This window comes from Neomonachus schauinslandi, chromosome 4 (genome assembly GCF_002201575.2).
Source record: "Neomonachus schauinslandi chromosome 4, ASM220157v2, whole genome shotgun sequence".
In the NCBI taxonomy this organism is placed as follows: domain Eukaryota; kingdom Metazoa; phylum Chordata; class Mammalia; order Carnivora; family Phocidae; genus Neomonachus; species Neomonachus schauinslandi.
This window is the reverse complement of record NC_058406.1, coordinates 123697038-123715183: the sequence shown is the minus strand read 5'-3', so window position 1 is coordinate 123715183 and position 18146 is coordinate 123697038. Positions and strand designations below refer to the sequence as shown.

Sequence of the window (18146 nt, the reverse complement as noted above, 5' to 3'; positions counted from 1 at the left end):
CTGATATAAGGATTGCCACCCCATCTTTCTTTTGGTGTCCATTAGCATGGTAAATGGTTTTCCACCCCCTCACTTTCAGTCTGGGGTGTCTTTGGGTCTCAAATGAGTCTTTTGCAGACAGTATATCGATGGGTCTTGTTTCTTTATCCAATCTGATAGCCTGTGTCTTTTGATTTGGGCATTTAGCCCATTTACATTCAGGGTAACTATTGGAAGATATGAATTTAATACCATTGTATTGCCTGTGAGGTGACTGTTACTGTAGATATTCTCTGCTCCTTTCTGGTCTATGTTACTTTTAGGCTCTCTCTTTGCTTAGAGGACCCCTTTCAATATTTCTTGTAGGGCTGGTTTGGTGTTCACAAATTCCTTTAGTTTTTGTTTGTCCTGGAAACTTTTTATCTCTCCTTCTATTTTCAATGACAGCCTAGCTGGATATAGTATTCTTGGCTGCATATTTTTCTCATTTAGTGCTCTGAAGATATCATGCCAGTCCTTTCTGGCCTGCCAGGTCTCTGTGGATATGTCTGTTGCCAATCTAATGTTTCTACAATTGAAGGTTACACATCTCTTGTCCTGAGCTACTTTCAGGATTTTCTCTTTGCCTCTGAGACTTGTGAGTTTTACTATTAGATGTTGGGGTGTTGACCTATTTTTATTGATTTTGAGGGGGGGTTCTCTGTGTCTCCTGGATTTTGATGCCTGTTTCCTTCCCCAAATTAGGGAAGTTCTCTGCTATAATTTGCTCCAATATACCTTCCGCCCCTCTCTCTCTTTCTTCTTCTTCTGGGATCCCAATTATTCTAATATTGTTTCGTCTTATGGTATCACTTGTCTCTTGAATTCTGCCCTTGTGATCCAGTAGTTGTTTATCTCTCTTTTTCTCAGCTTCTTTATTTTCCATCATTTGGTCTTCTATATTACTAATTGTCTCTTGTGCCTCATTCATCCTAGCAGTTAGAGCCTCCATTTTTGAATGCACCTCATTAATAGCCTTTTTGATTTCGACTTGCTTAGTTTTTAGTTCTTTTATTTCTCCAGAAAGGGTTTCTCTAATATCTTCCATGCTTTTTTCAAGCCCAACTAGTATCTTTAAAATCGTCATTCTGAACTCTAGTTCCGACATCTTACTAATGTCTGTACTGATTAGGTCCCTGGCAGTCGGTACTGCCTCTTGTTCTTTTTTTTGAGGTGATTTTTTCCATCTTGTCATTTTGTCCAGAGGAGAACAGATGAATGAGAGAACAAAATGCTAACAGGGTAACAACGACCGCAGAAAAATATACAGTAAACAAAACAGAAGAGACCTGAAACCGGGGGGAAAGAAAAGGAAAGAAAGAAAAAAGAAAAAAGAAAAAGAAAAAGATAAAAAGAAAAAAAGAATATGATCAATTATGATCAGGCTGGTGCATAGATCAATGCCACACACTAGATTTTGGGCGTAATTTGGTCTGTTAGAAGAAAGTGCCTCCCAAAATTTTAAAGAAAGAAAAACTTCTATATGTACAAAAATAAGGGTAAATATGATGAAGGGATGGAATATGAATGTAAAGATGAAAATTATAAAAGATTTTATAAAAGGAATTGAGAAGAAAGAAGAGGAATTACAAAAAAAAAAAGAAAGGAAAAGAATATGATCAGGCAGGAGACTAGAACAAAGCCATACACTAGAGATTTAGGGTATATTTTGGTCTGTTAGAAGAAACTGTATCCCAAAATTTTAAAGAAAGAACAACTTATATATAGATACCAAAAATAAGGTTAACTCCTATGAAGGGATAGACTATGACTCTAAAAATGAAAAATAAAGATTTTTAAAAAAGGGATTGATAAGATGTTGTCTGAAAAAGGGAAAAAGAAAAATTCAAAAAAAAAAAAGAAAAAAGAAAATTAAAAAGATTAACTTTGAAAGACTTAAGAATCAGGGGGGAAAAATCCATGAATTCTATGTGCAGTATTCCCCTAGCTCTGGAGTTCTGCCGTTCTCATTGATCAGTAAACTTGGTCTTGGCTGGCTGTTCTTGCTGATCTTCCGGGGGAGGGGTCTGTTGCTGTGGTTCCCAAATGTCTTTGCCCCAGGCGGAATTGCCCCACCCTTGCCAGCTCTGGGCTAAGTAATCTGCTCAGGTTTGCTCTGGGGAGCTTTTGTTCCCTGCAAGCTTTCTGTCCAACTTTGGAGGACAAGAGTGAAAATGGCGGCCTCCCAATCTCCGCCCCGGAGGAGCCGAGAACTCGGGGCCCCACTCCTCAGTGAGCCCCCAGAGAAAAGCAGTCAATCACTCCTGTCCCCCCCCCCCCCCCCTCCGGCCGCCCTCTGTGCTCACCCGGCCTGTGACCGAGCGTCTCTATCTCTGGCACACGACCCCGTTTGGAGTCTCCAAATCCAGCAGATCCCTGCGGTGCGCTCCCACACCGCTCCTCCCAGGGGAGGAAGCGGAGTCTCCCCGGATCTGCCGCTTGTTGGGTCCCTGCTGGAGGAGCAGTGGCCCAACTGTGCCGCAGATCACGGTTTATGGCAACCCCAAGCTGAAAGCCCACTCCTGAGCTCCGTCTCTGCAGCCGGCTTCCCTGCTCCAATACGTGGGAGCTCTGCTGCACTCAGGCATCCCTGGTCTTTCCGTGACCCCAAGGGTCCTCAGATCGCACTGTCCCAGGGAGGGTTCCACCCCGCGCTTAGCCACTGGAGCCACATCCCTCAGTGGAGCAGACTTCTAAAAGTTCCAATTTTGTGCTCTGCTGCTCTATCACTTGCCAGTAGCGGCTGACGGAGACCCCCTCCCCCGCCGTCTATCTTCCCAAGTATCACCTCGGATTCACTTCTCCGCATGTCCTACCTTCCAGAAAGTGGTCGCTTTTCTGTTCAGAGAATTGCTGCTATTCTTTTCTTCAATCTCCTGTTGAGTTCGTAGGTGTTCAGAGTGGTTTGATGACTATCTACTGAATTCCTGGGACCAGATGAAATTTAGGTCTCCTACTCCTCCGCCATCTTGCTTCTCCTCTTGCAAATAATAATTCTTATAGCCACCCTCAGAGATAAGTAATATTATCCCATTTTACAGATAAGGGAGCTAAGGCACAGAAAAGATTAAATACCCTGCCTGAAGTCACATAGCTAAAACAGACCAACCTGAACAGCCTAGCTCTAAAGTCTTGTAACACACTACACTTCGTATAATATGCTTTCTCTCTACATATTCTACTAATATATCTCTACCTACCCACTACATGGAGACAAGATTTAAATTCTTTCTTAGTTCAATATTCAAAACTGGATTACTCACTTACCATATGCCTAAAATTTTTTATCCCCCAAAAACTATCTTGAAAAATTGTAACTGGTTTCTTACCATTCTGCGGTCCCGTACTTTAGCACTTGGGATGGCATCCAAGTCAACTGTAGTTAATGGAGGGAAAAAAAAAAAAGAAAACATTTTAAAAATAAAAACTTTTAGAATATCAAAAAAAAAAAAAAACCTTTTAGAATATCTTTTGTGACTAACTCTCTACGGAAATTCTTTTTCAACTATCACATTTTAGAACGTTAAGATATTACTTATTAATAAATATAACTAACTCAGCACCCATTCTAGTTGACTAGAAAAACTAAAAGTCATTATGAGCTTAAAACTGATGTCTGCAGAAAAAGAAAAGCAGGATTCTTCACCAGTTTCACTCATATTTCCACAACCCAATTTCCAGTGGCTGAGTGGAGTTAAACACGGCCCCTCACATGGAATTAGTTCAGCTCCAGGCACCTGGTTCCACAGAGATTCTGGAACAGGTGTCCCAAAGGCCCCTCGTGGATTTGACCAGTGTTCCTCTGTGTTCCTCTGAATTCCTGTGAATAGTGCATTTTGTCTTTTAGAGACTGCCTTTGGGAATAAACAGGCTACCAATGAATGACAGCCTGTATTCCTTCTCAGACTATTTTATACCATGTTTGTGACTTTTATAGTTAAGCCATTTGCTTATTAATTCAGTCATCATCGTGTTTATTGGAAGTTGGCCGGTGGCTGCTATGTCAGATGAATACCCTCAGTGCCAAAATGCACCTGCATCCCTCCACCTGGGGACTACTTTTGGGTTAATCAGCCTAATATGCCAAGACTACACCAGATCAGATCATCAGCTGGGTCTCCTCGGGAAAAATTCCACCAAAATGCTTATAAAGGTTGAAGAATGTCCTAGCTTTTCTTCTCTGATGACATGCCTACTATTTATCATAGAATCTGGGTTACTCCGCTGTCAGAGGGTGATCTATGAGACTACTGTGAAAAGTCCTGTACAAGATGGAGGAAAGACTTTCCCTGTATCAATCTTTATCAAAGTCCTGACCTGGGCCTAAAATGGTGCACCACTTACTCCTGTGATAATGTCTCCTGGTCAAAAAACATTCCTCAGATCCTGCAGGCCTGAGAATGAGAATGTCTTCTCATTCTTATTACTGGATTGTTGTGTTTTTAGGACTCATTTTCCATGGCCACCCTCAGTGGCCTGCAGGCTGGCAAAGCTGGGGAAATATGTGAAGTCCTGCAGGACACTGGGCCAACAGGGCCCACAGATGCTCTGCTCTGTGAGGCAGCTACCCCCACTCTGCCATCAGGTGCTCCCCCACCCCCAGTTCCATACTCCCAAGGGACCCTAGATTCTCCTTTGCGGCATTCAGCACACTATGCTTATTTAGCATCTAACTCCTCCAACAAAGTATAAGCTCCTTGACAGGAGGAGCATATTTCATTCATCATCACATCCCCCAGATATGGGTCAGTACTTGTGCTCACCATAGGCACTCAGTATCTGTTGACTGGCTGATTATATGAACACACATTCATAGCCCAGTCTTGCTGAACAGATTTGATGCCATATCAAAACCTGTCAGACACACATGGCAAAGAAATGCCCCATAGGGCACTGGTGTGTTTGCCCAGCACTCCTTCCCCTGGCTCCTACTCCTACTTCCTGCTGCAGATGGCACCTGGCCTAGCCAAGGTCCTCAATCCTCCCTGGACTCCTCTCACACATAACATACCTCAGCCACACCAATCAGAGCCCTCTTGGGACCTGCCCTTTTCTGGGACTATCTGCCAAAAGGGCCATGTGAGCATGGAGCTGCCAGTGGTGGGAAGCTGCCTGGGACTGAAATCAATACCAGAGAGAAAAGAAGCCAACAACAACAAACAACCCACTGATACTATTTGAGATAGGAATGATTATTTCTTACCTTCAGCACCTTCCTGCATCTTCATTCTATTCAGTTTCTTCTGCTGCTCTCTTAGCAGGGCTTGCTGCTGAATCTCTAAGGTGTGGTGATCTCTTGGAGGATCCGGGTATACAAATTTCAGATCAACTCGTGTTTCTGAATCTAGTACAAAAAATATATAGCTAAGTTCAATCTTGTTTCCAAAGGAGATTTTATAAAACTTCACTATAAGTAACAGATGAGTAACCTAATTTCAAAATCAAGGGAACAATTAAAATAATAAAATATCACCAAAGTCAAAAGATATTAAAATTGTCATAAAACTCAAGAACACGAAATTAATATTCTTTAAGTAAATGCCCTTTCACAAACTTATCAACATTAAAAGGAACCCCCCTGCCCCGCCCCAGAACAAGCAGTAGCTTATTAGGCATTCTCCATCCGTACCTCCCCACTCCCCAAGATGCCCCCCAGAGCACACAGCTGGGCAACTAGGTACAGGTGATAGCCAAGCAGTTAGTCACAGGGCTACAGCTCAGGGAGCCATCAGACACTGTAATCACAGCAGTCCCTAAAATATACTGAAAAAATGAAACATAATGTTATTGGCCAATTAATATTTTAACCCTTGCCAATATCATACAAAAAGCAAGATAAAGGCAGACTGGCTGGAATTTTAGGAGAGATGTCATTAGTGGAGGAAATGACAATCTAAGAATTCGTCTATGCCACAAGTTCAAGAATATCAAGTGATCAGAATGAAAATGTTAAAACTTCATTTTTAAATCTTGAGAACAAAAATATAGTTCATACATCTAAAAAGCCTTGAAACTATTATTCCCACTGATCTTCTAATTATACTACTGGAATATAATTTAAAGAAATGATCATAAATATGTAAAAGGCTTTATGATCAGAAATTGCCACAATTACCAAAATAATTTAAAAGTATAATATAATAAAAACATGGGAGCCAGGTTGAGTAAGAACTAGAAAATGGTTAAGAGCAAAGTTAACAGAAGACACTCTGGACACATGAACTTGGATTGGATAGACCCTGACTTGGCCACTTCCAGACTCAGTTTCCTCTCTGTAAAAACTTTAAGAAACCTCAAAAACCGAGTCAGATAATGAACAAGGATTCAATGTGGAAATCATACAGGGAAATGAATGGCTCAATTTTATGGTGTAAATCTTTTTTGTTCTCACGATCTCTTTATACTCTTTGAGGACCCCAAGGAGCTTTTATCTATGTCTCTCTTTCTCACACACACAGGCCTTATTAGAAATTAAAATTAAGAAATTTTTAAAACATGAGAATACAGAAATATATTATTAGCATCAGAGCAATGAGGTTATCACATTTGTAACCTCCAGAAAACCTGTACACACATGTGAGAATAAACATGAAAAAGACAAATAATGTCTTAGTTTATAATGAAAACAGTTCTGACTGCACAGGTCCCCTGACCAAACTCTGAGACCCACTGGCTTAATACAACGCCTCCCATATACAATGGAATATTACTCAGCCATCAGAAAGGATGAATATCCACCATTTGCATCGACATGGATGGAACTGGAGGGGATTATGCTAAGTGAAATAAATAGAGAAAGACAATCATATGGTTTCACTCATATGTGGAACATAAAGAATAGCACAGAGCACCATAGGGGAAGGGAGGGAAAAATGAATGGGAAGAAATCAGAGAGGGAGACAAACCATGAGAGATTCTGGACTCGGGGAAACAAACTGAGGGTTACAGAAGGAGGGGGTTGGGGTAACCGGGTGATGGCAATTAAGGAGGGCACGTGTTGGGATGAACACTGGGTGTTATACGCAACTAATACATCACTGAATACTACACCAAAAACTAATGATATATTATATGCTGGCTAACAGAACATAATAAAAAATAAATAAATAAATGGGTTGCTTTGCAATTGGATTGTTGTAATAAATTAACCAAATTCTAGTTAACCAACGATCAAATAAATAAATAAATGATAGCATTAAAAAAACAACAGTAAATGTAACCGATGACACTTGTAAATCTAAATGAAAAACAAAAGAGAAAATTAAATAAGTTATATGTTGTTTTTGTTTTATTTTATTTTTTTTTAAAGATTTTATTTATTTATTTGAGAGAGAGAATGAGACAGAGAGAGAGAGCATGAGAGGGGGGGAGGATCAGAGGGAGAAGCAGACCCCCCGCTGAGCAGGGAGCCCGATGCGGGACTCGATCCCGGGACTCCAGGATCATGACCTGAGCTGAAGGCAGTCGCTTAACCAACTGAGCCACCCAGGCGCCCTTGTTTTACTTTTTTTGTTGTTTTGTTTTTTTCAAGATTTTATTTATTTATTTGACAGAGAGAGAGAGAGACAGCGAGAGAGGGAACACAAGCAGGGGGAGTGGGAGAGGGAGAAGCAGACTCCCCGCTGAGCAGGGAGCCCGATGCGGGGCTCAATCCCAGGACCCTGGGATCATGACCTGAGCCGAGGCAGACTCTTAAACGACTGAGCCACCCAGGCGCCCCATACTTTTTTTAAATAGGCTCAGAAAGAAGACCAGAAATATTTAGGTGGTTTGAGTAAGGTGATTTTCCCCTCTTATCTATCTTTCTGTGTTTTCAAAATTTTCTGTAATAGATACTACTTTTAAAAGTAAAAAGAAGAAAAGTTCAATTCTGGTTCATCTGGTATACGTCATATGACCACACATCCAACAATTTGCCACCTCAACTCCGACACCTGCTCTATTAAATGGTCCAAAAGGAAAAATCACATGTAACACATTTTGGTTCCTCTACACATTTTCAGTCTCCCAGGCCCCTATGTCTCCTGGTAATCCTATTTCCCTACTAAGCTTTCTCTCCTCCTTCTAAGCGCTACATCAAATCTTCTCAACTCTCTCCCTTCAAATATCCTCTATTTGCTCCTGCCTACTCAGGGACTCTGCTCTCATCATTCCCTCCCTCTCTCTCATATCCTACACACACCTCTTACCCTGTCACAACCCACCCTCCACAGTAGCATCTGAACGCGCTCCCCCAGCTCTGGACCCTCCGTTCTTCCCCTTCCCAGCCAAGCTTCCTCCAGGGGTTGTCACTGCCTCCAACACTATGCCTCCTAGTCAGTCCTCATTCCAATGTTAGTTGGCTTCTGATGCCCTAATTCCACCAGAAAAGATCTAATTGAGGTCACCAGTGACCTCTGATCCAAAGGATACTTTGTAATATTCCTCTTACACGATTCTTTCTCCTTGACACATTCTCCAGTCACTCTGGCTGTTCCTTCTTAGTCTCTTTCCCAAGCTCAGCTTGCCCCGTCCCCCTCCAATAATGACTTCCATTAAGTGCCACTCTTCTCATTAGTCTACCTGATCTAATCCACTCCGGAGAGGCTTTAACAGCTGTATGCTCTCCAAAAGAAAAGAGACAAACCAAAGCCTCATCTACCAGATTGGTAACATGAAGAACTAAAGTATATAGAGGTTTTTTTTGTTGTTTTTTTGTTTTGTTTTGTTTTGTTTTTAAAGATTTTATTTTTCAACAGAGAGAGAGAGACACAGTGAGAGAGGAAATACAAGCAGGGGGAGTGGGAGAGGGAGAAGCAGGCTTCCTGCCGAGCAGGGAGCCCAATGCGGGGCTCGATCCCAGGACCCTGGGATCATGACCTGAGCCAAAGGCAGATGCTTAACGACTGAGCCACCCAGGCGCCCCAAGTATATAGAGTTTTATTCATCATTATTTGAAATAGGTATCCTAGATGAAACTTTACTTTAGAAAAAGGATAAAAATAAATACTTGAATATGGGGAGAACACAGGCTGTATATAAAAGAGCAGCATTCTACTCACCTCTATCTTTCAGCTCATTGAAGTCATGAATATTCTGAAAAGTAGTAGCATCTAAGCCCTTAGGCGACTGTCTTCTCACAGGAGCTTGCAGTCGATGCCTAGCCATGTCAAATATATCCATGGGATTCCTTTCTCTTTTCCTATAGATAGACGACAAATTTTGGTAAATGTGTTTTAATGGGAAGAGAACTGGAGTTCACATTTAACTCCCTGTACAAGAAATCTGGCATCTCGGGGCGCCTGGGTGGCTCAGTCGTTAAGCGTCTGCCTTCTGCTCAGGTCATGATCCCAGGGTCCTGGGATCAAGCCCCGCATTGGGCTCCCTGCTCAGCGGGGAGCCTGCTTCTCCCTCTCCCACTCCCCCTGCTTGTGTTCCCTCTCTCGCTGTGTCTCTCTCTGTCAAATAATAAAATCTTTAAAAAAAAAAAAAAAGAAAGAAAGAAATCTGGCATCTTACATCACAGTATACTACAAAACTTTAATACGTTATTTCAATCTCTTGTATTAAAAAATATAGTAAAGGTCAGTGTAATCTTCCAAGAGATTCTGATGCAAAGTACCTTATTAGAAGAGTAAAATGAGTTAGCTTTACCTTAAAAATGTTCACATAGTAGAAAGATCATAGTCTTTGAAGTCAACAAAACCAAGATTCAAAGACCAGCTCTGCTATTTATTGGCAGTTTGACCTTGATTTCATCATCTCTATGATGCAGATGATGTCTACTCCTTCTAATTAAGTGAAGTTATACACTGTAAAGTACCCAGCATTGTACTTGACATATGTTAGGTCATCAATAAATGTTACCTTCCCCTCAGCCTAAAATAAAAATTATACAGAGAAACATGGTATTAATACACCACCCAATATAATGGGTACTATCCACAGTCTCCAACACTAATTTTACAATGGGCTTTCAGGGAACTCAATACCTAATTAGTTCATTTGATACTCTGGTACCTAGGAAGTTAACATAATAGGGGGCTTAGTAAGCGAGTTTCCTGCTAGGGCTTTGGGGGAGTGACTAAGAAGAGGAAAGGATGGGGGACAGTGTCTCTAGCCCCGAAAAGAAAGACCTACCTGTGCTTCCCGCAGCACTACACAGGCTCCCTCTATTTCTGAAAATTAGGCTTTAAGCTATAGCTGTCAGACTCTTGCCTTCATTTCTTTGTTCACTAAATCTTCCCTAAGCACCTAGATGGGAAAGCTTGGATCCCAAAAGGCAATACTACTGCTCTCCTGGAGTTTCCTTTTGAGGTGAGGATAACAAATCACAAAAGTACCTCATCAAGGCTGACAAAGACTTCTAGTGAACTGGACTCCTGCCTAGTTTCCATCACTGCTAAAAGTTAAATAGGGTACTAAGTTAGGAATTAGATTATTAGATTTCTTTGGATGTGGGCTGGCTAATGTTTGTTTTGTGCCTAACACAAAGTAAGAGCTCAATAATGTGAGCTTAATTAATGAATAGGAGGAGATTCTTGTTGTGAAACAATTTATAAAATTGGAATAATCAACTCTGAGATGTCTCTGATTATGATACATATTAAAAATTATACCAGAGTAAATGTATTTAACCAATTCTTGTTAAATGATGGCAATCTAACATATTTTCTCTAAGCTAGCATGTAGAATTTACAAGGTACTTTCAAATACATACATGTATTTATGCTTCACTAAAACCTCATGGGGTAGAAATTATTGCTATCACTTGCAAATGAGAAAATTGAAAAGCTGCCTGGTTTCTCTCTCTTATATTGGTTTGCCAAAAGAGAGTACAGTGTTCAATTTGTGAAAGAAAATTAATGTCAATAACCCACTATACTGAATTAAACATGTATCTTTGAATATGTAAAGCTGCAATAGTTAAGACATTTATAACATCTTAAAAGTAAATAAAGAAAAACTATACTGACCTCTCAACTACTTAGAAGTAGTTGATAGAACTATTCACTGAAAATTACCGCCTTGGGTTAACATTTCATTACCTAGCCATTCCGTATTTTTGAAATTTTCTCACTGTGTTTACTTAGCTAGAACATGCTTGGAAATTAAGCTGTGACATTAAAATCCTACCACATACTGGATTAGAGTCTTAAACCTCAGTATAAATTTAACAGAAATACAAAATGATAGGCCAGGAACAATGACAGATATGTTTCTTAGTACACATATATTATCTAGCTCTGTCCACTAAACAGGGCCCAGACGCAAAGACACCCAAAAAGCACATACAGCATCCAGAGCTTGGTTTCTAAATACCATTCTTCAAGAGGAACCATGGCTTCCTGGAGAAATAGCGGTTTTCAGGGCTGGGGTAGGGGAAATACAAGAGCATCCTGGAGTGTCTCTTGTAATACCAAAAAGGAAGGAAGTGCTCAAAAAAAATGGACAATGGATTATACCCCAAAGTACAAAATAAATATACATGAATCAAAAATGATATGTGATAAATATGTGATAAATGATTGAATAAATAAAGGGAAGAGAAGGGACAAAATTTTTAAGATTTATTTATTTATTTTAGAGAGAGAAAGAGAGAGTGTGTGAGAGCATGAGCAGGGGAGGGGCAGAAGGAGAGGGAGAGAAGCAGACTCCCCACTGAGCTCAGAGCCCAACATGGGGCTCAATCGCATGACCCCAAGACCACGACCTGAGCCGAAATCGAGTCTGATGCTCGACCAACTGGACTACTCAAGCACGCCAGTAAGGGACAAATCTTTCTTATAAAAGAATTCTAAAAAATATATAGATAGATAACTAAGCCCCTCTACAGGCTATGGAGCTTAATCCTACCTCCTGCCCATTCTTGTGAGTGTGCCAAATTCATTGAGTCATGTCCTAAGAATAGTAACTGCAGCAGAGAAACCTGGCAAATTCTACTTTAACCAAATGATGAAGGTTCCCATCCCCAGGAATGTCTATGTAGATGCCACATACCCCCATTATATGATGTGATGAGAAGGCCATCCACCCTGTGCTATTCTTTCCAAAAACCCTTAACACCAGTCTAATCATGAGTAAACTTCAGACAAACCCAGACTAGGGGATATTCTATAGAATTGTACCTGGCCAATACCCCTCTAGACTGTCACAGTCATGAAAACAAGTAAAGACTAAGAAACTGTCCCAGACCAGAGGAGACTAGGAGAGATGACAACTAAATGCAATGTGGTACCTACATTGATTAGATTCTGGAATAGAAAGAGAACATTAATGGAAAAACTAGAGAAGTCTTAAAAGTCTAGAACTTAGTAGTAATGTTCCAACATCAGTTTTTTAGTGACAGTCATACTCCAGTAACACAAGATGCTAACAATTGGGAAAACTAAGCGAGGGGCATACGGAAACTCTGTACTATGTCTGCAACTTTTTTTTAAATCTAAAATGATGCCAAAATAAATAAAAGTTTATTTGAACAAAACTGCTCTGCAGTTTGAAGAACACTACTTTAAAAAAATTTATGAGTTTTTTTGGCAAAAATGATTAGAAATGTTTGATAGTCTCTAAGTATTTTAGAAAATAGACTGTTGATGGAAAATGTAAAAAACAGCTTTAAAATGTAACTGTCTATGATAATTCCAACTCTGAAGTTGTCCATTCCTATATCATTTTCCCCCTGAAAGACGAAATTTCTGTGCCTGATTTTGTAGAAGACTAAAAATGGGAAAGTAAAGAGAATGTTTTCATAATTTCCTATTTCTAGTCTTGTTTCAATTATCTTTTTCCCAGCATGGACTTCCCTACCACTTAGATTAGCTTACAAAGCAACTTCTGCACCCATTTGCCTTATGTACATACGGACTGAAATCAGTCAATTATTTTCATTCACTGATTTCTGTGGTGAGACAAAACAGTCCATTCTAAGAGAGAGCTGGAAGAATGGTGTGCCCGCCCCAAACTCATTTTTTATTGAGTCTAATCCTATTAAACATTTCATGATTAGGGCTAGTATTTCTGGTTTTCCTTCAAGAAAGTGCTACTTCAGGGCGCCTGGGTGGCTTGGTTGGTTAAGCGTCTACCTTCAGCTCAGGTCATGATCCCAGGGTCCTGGAATCGAGCCCTGTGTCAGGCTCCCTGCTCAGCAGGGAGTGTGCTTCTCTCTCTCCCCCTGCCTCTCCACCCCACTCGTGCTCTCTCTCTCTCTCTCACTCTCTAATAAATATTTTTTTTAAAAAGTGCTACTTCTTTCTTCCTTCCCAATCTCAACATCTCTGTCACCACCATCATCATCATCACTATAAATATGTTATTGACAGTAAGGAAGGACAGTTAAGACATCAATTTAAATGTTTTCTATTAGGTTAAATATTCATTAAATATCCCATATTTTTGCAGTGAATAGATTGAACAGGTATGGATAAATGTTTTATGAAGGCAACTTAATCTACATAAAATTCAAGAATGTGAATCTAAGAGAATATTGGTGGAGACAGTCCAAGATGGCAGAGGAATAGGAGACCTTAGTTTTGTCTGGTTCCAGGAATTCAACTAGTAGCTATCAAATCATTCTGAACACCTGTGAACTCAACCAGAGATCTAAGGAAAGAATAGCTGCAACTCTACGAATAGAAAAGTGACCACTTTTTGCAAGGTAGAATGTGCAGAGAAGTGAATCTGAAGCTATATATGGGAAGATAAACCGCGGGGCACGGGGGGCGGGGCGGGGAGCCTCCCGAAGCCAACACCAGAAACTGATATAGCAGCTGAGCACAAAATCAGAACTTTTAGAAGTCGGCTCCAGTGAGGGACGGCCCTGCCTGAGAGCCATGCTAAGGTGGTAAAACGGGGCAGAAATCTAGGTGGGACAGTGTGGTCTCTGGATCCTCAGGATCACAGAAAGAGCTGGGGTGCCTGGGGGTGGCAGAGCTCCCAGACTTCGGAGTGGAGAGATGGGCTGCAATCAGAAAGCCCAGGTGTGGGCTCTCAGCATGGTGTTGCCATAAATGACGAACCGCCGAACGGTTGGGAGACTGCACTCCTGATAGCAGCTAGGAACAAGAGGTCCATAAACCCCAAGGGTAGAAATGTTAGACTGCTAGGAGACCTATCCACAGAGACCTGGCAGGCCATAAAGGACTGCCATGATATATTCAGAACTGACCCTACTTCCTCCCCCAGGGAGGAACGGTGTGAGTGTGTGCCATAGGAGGCTGCAGGGTTTGGAGACTCCACTCGGGGTTTTGTGCAGATGGAGACCAGGGAGACAGATGTGATTGACTGCTTTCGCATGAGGGCACGCTGAGGAGTGGCCCCGAGCTCTGGCTCCGGGGCTGGAGATTGGGAGGCCGCCATTTTCATTCTAGTCCTCTAAAGCAGAGAAGAAAGCCTTCAGGGAACAAAACCACACAGAACACACCAGAGCAGCTTACTTAGCATGGACCCGCGGCAAAGGCGATGCAGTTCCCCCCGGGGGCAAAGACACTTGAGAATCAGCACAACAGGTCCCTCCCCCAGAGGATCACCAAGAATATCCAGCTAAGCCCAAGTTTACTGATCACACAGAACTGCAAAACTCCAGCGCTAAGGGAAAACACTATATAGACTTTATGGTCTTTTGCCACGATTCTTTAGTACTTCAATTTTAATTTTTTTGCTCTTTCCTTTTTCAACCATTTTCTTATTTTTTGAATCAACTTTTTTAAAAATCTTTTTTAATTTTCATATTTACACTTACATTCTATCCTTCCATTGTGTTTAATTTTATTTTTGTATATATATTAAAGTTTTTCTTTCCTTACAATTTTGGGATGCAGTTTCTTCTAACAAACAGACCAAAATACACTCAGGATATAGTGTATTGCCCTGTTCTGTTCACCTGTCTGTTTATATTCCTTTTTGTTCCTTTTTAAATTTTTTTGGATTTTAATTTTCATTTTTACAGTTACATTCTATCCTTTATTTTTGTATGTATATAAGTTTTTCTTTCTTTACAATTTTGGAATCTAGTTTTCTAACAAACAGACAAAAATGCACACAGGATCCAGTGTGTTGCTCTTGTTTTGTTCACCTGTCTGATTATATTCTCTCTTTTTAAAAATTTTTTCTGGTTTCGCGTCTCTTTTGATTTTAGTGTATATTTCTCTGGGGTCATTGTTGCCATTTTAGTATTTTGTTCTCTTCGTCATCTATTCTTCTCTGGACAGAATGACAAGACAAAAACTCACCTCAAAAAAGAGAACAAGATGCAGTAATGATGGCCAGAGACCTAATCAGTATGGACATGAATAAAATGTTGGAACTAGAGTTCAGAATAATGATTATAAAGATACTAGCTGGGCTTGTAAAAAGCATAGAAGACACTAGAGAAGCCTATACTGAAGAAATAAAAGAACTAAAACCTAGGGGTGCCTGGGTGGCTCAGTTGGTTAAGCCACTGCCTTCGGCTCAGGTCATGATCCTGGAGTCCCGGGATCGAGTCCCGCGTCGGGCTCCCTGCTCGGCGGGGAGTCTGCTTCTCCCTCTGACCGTCCCCCTTCTCAGGCTCTCTCTCTCTTTCTCTCTCATTCTCTCTCTCAAATAAATAAATAAAATCTTAAAAAAAAAAAAAAAGAACTAAAACCTAATCAAGTCAAAATAAAAAAGGCTATTAATGAGATGTAATAAAAAATGGAGGCTCTAACTGCTAGGATAAATGAGGCAGCAGAGAGAATTAGTGAGATAGAAGACAAAATAACGGGGCGCCTGGGTGGCTCAGATGGTTAAGTTTCTGCCCTCAGCTCAGGTCATGATCCCAGGGTCCAGGGCTCGAGTCCCACATCGGGCTCTCTACTCTGTGGGAGCCTGCTTCTCCCTCTGCCTCTCTCCCTCTTTCTCTCCGTCTCTCATGAATAAATAAATAAAATCTTAAAAAAAAAAAAAAGACAAATAATGGAGAATAAACAAGCTGAGAAAAAGAGATAAACAGGGGCACCTGGGTGGCTCAGTCGTTAAGCCTCTGCCTTCGGCTCAGGTCATGATCCCAGGGTCCTGGGATCGAGCCCCGCATCAGGCTCTCTGCTCAGAGGGAAGCCTGCTTCTCCCTCTACCACTCCCCCTGGTTGTGTCCCCTCTCTGGCTGTCTCTCTGTCAAATAAATAAATAAAATCTTTAAAAAAAGAGAGATAAACAATAACTGGATATCGAGGGGAGAATTCGAGAGGTAAGGGATACAATAAACCAAAACAATATTAAAGTAATTGGGATCCCAGAAAAGGAAAGGGAGAAGGGCAGAAGGTATACTGGAGCAAATTATAACAGAGAACATCCCTCATCTGGGAAAGGACATAGGCATTCAAGTCCAGGACGCACAGAGAACACCCCTCAAAATCAGTTAAAAACAGGTCAACACCTCGACATATAATAGTGAAACTTGCTAATCTCAGAGACAAGGAGAAATTCCTGAAAGCAGCTTGGTACAAGAGGTCCATAACCTACAAGGACAGAAACATTAGACTGGCAGGGGACCTATCCACAGAGACCTAGCAGGGCAGAAAGGACTGCCATGATATATTCAGGGTGCTAAATGAGAAAACTATGCAGCCAAAAATACTTTATCCAGAAAGGCTGTCATTCAAAACTGAAGAAGAAATAAAAAGCTTCCAGGACAAACAGAAACTAAAAGAATTTGTGATCACTAAAAGAGCCCTGGAAGAAATATTAAAAGGGATCCTTTAAGTGAAGAGCAAACCCAAGTAACATAGGCCAGAAAGGAAGAGACAATATACAGTAACAGTCACCTTACAGGCAATACAATGGCACTAAATTCATATCTTTCAGTAGTTACCCTGAATGTAAACGGGCTAAATGCCCCAATCAAAAGACGCAGGCTATCAGATTGGATAAAAAAAGCAAGATCCATCCATATACTGTCTGCAAGATACTCATTTTAGACCCAAAGACACCTCCAGATTGAAAGTGAGGGGGTGGAAAACGATTTACCATGCTAATGGACATCAAAAGAGAGCTGGAGTAGCAATCCTTATATCACACAAATTAGATTTTTTTTGAGAATTTTTTATTGTTATGTTAATCACCATACATTACATCATTAGTTTTTGATGTGGTGTTCCATGATTCATTGTTTGTGCATAATACCCAGTGCTCCATGCAGAATGTGCCCTCTTTAATACCCATCACCAGGCTAAGCCATAACATACTTAAAGGGTCTATCCAACAAGAAGATCTAACAACTGTAAATATTTATACCCCTATCATGGGAGCAGCCAAATACATAAGCCAATTAATAACTAAATCAAAGAAACACATCGAGGGCACCTGGGTGGCTCAGTTGGTTGGGCAACTGTCTTCAGCTCAGGTCATGACCCTGGAGTCCCGGGATCGAGTCCTGCATCGGGCTCCCCACTCAGTGGGGAAGACTCTCCCTCTGACCCTCCCCCCCTCTCGTGCTCTCTCTCTCTCATTCTCTCTCTCAAATAAATAAAATCAAAAAAAAAAAAGAAACACATCAATAATAGTACAATAATAGTAGGGGCCTTTAAAACCCCAGGCACTAAAATGGACAGATCATCTAAGCAGAAGATCAACAAGGAAAGAAGGGCTTTGAATGACACACTGGACCACATGGACTTCACAGATATATTCAGAGCATTCCATCCTAAAGCAACAGAATACACATTCTTCTGGAGTCCACATGGAACATTCTCCAGAATAGATCACATACTGGGTCTCAAATCAGGTCTCCACCAGTACCAAAAGACTGGGATCATTCCCTGCATATTTTCGGACCACAGTGCTTTGAAACTAGAACTCAATCACAAGAGGAAATTTGGAAAGAACTCAAATACATGGAGGCTAAAGAGCATCCTACTAAAGAATGAATGGATCAACCAGGAAATCTTGAATTTTAAGAATTCATGGAAACAAATGAAAATGAAAGCACAACTGGTCAAAATCTTTGGGATGCAGCCAAGGAAGTCCTAAGAGGGAATTATACAGCAACACAAATCTTTCTCAAGAAACAGGAAAGGTCTCAAATACACAACCTAACCTTATACCTAAAGGAGCTGGAGAAAGAACAGCAAATAAAGCCTGAACCCAGCAGGAGAAGAGAACTAATGAAGATTAGAGCAGAAATCAAAGAAATAGAA

The 18146-nt window shown here is 40.9% G+C and overlaps 1 protein-coding gene across 1 annotated transcript in view; it reads right to left on the bottom strand.

Moving 5' to 3' along the window:
• The window catches only part of CSPP1 (centrosome and spindle pole associated protein 1), a 167346-nt gene that overhangs the window by 25966 nt on the left and 123234 nt on the right, over nt 1-18146 (bottom strand). The window contains exons 25-27 of the mRNA XM_044914639.1: nt 9060-9199; nt 5222-5362; nt 3348-3394 (exon numbers count right to left, since the gene is read on the bottom strand). Of these exons, the coding sequence (XP_044770574.1) occupies nt 3348-3394; nt 5222-5362; nt 9060-9199 (328 nt within the window). The remainder of the gene's footprint in view (nt 1-3347; nt 3395-5221; nt 5363-9059; nt 9200-18146) is intronic.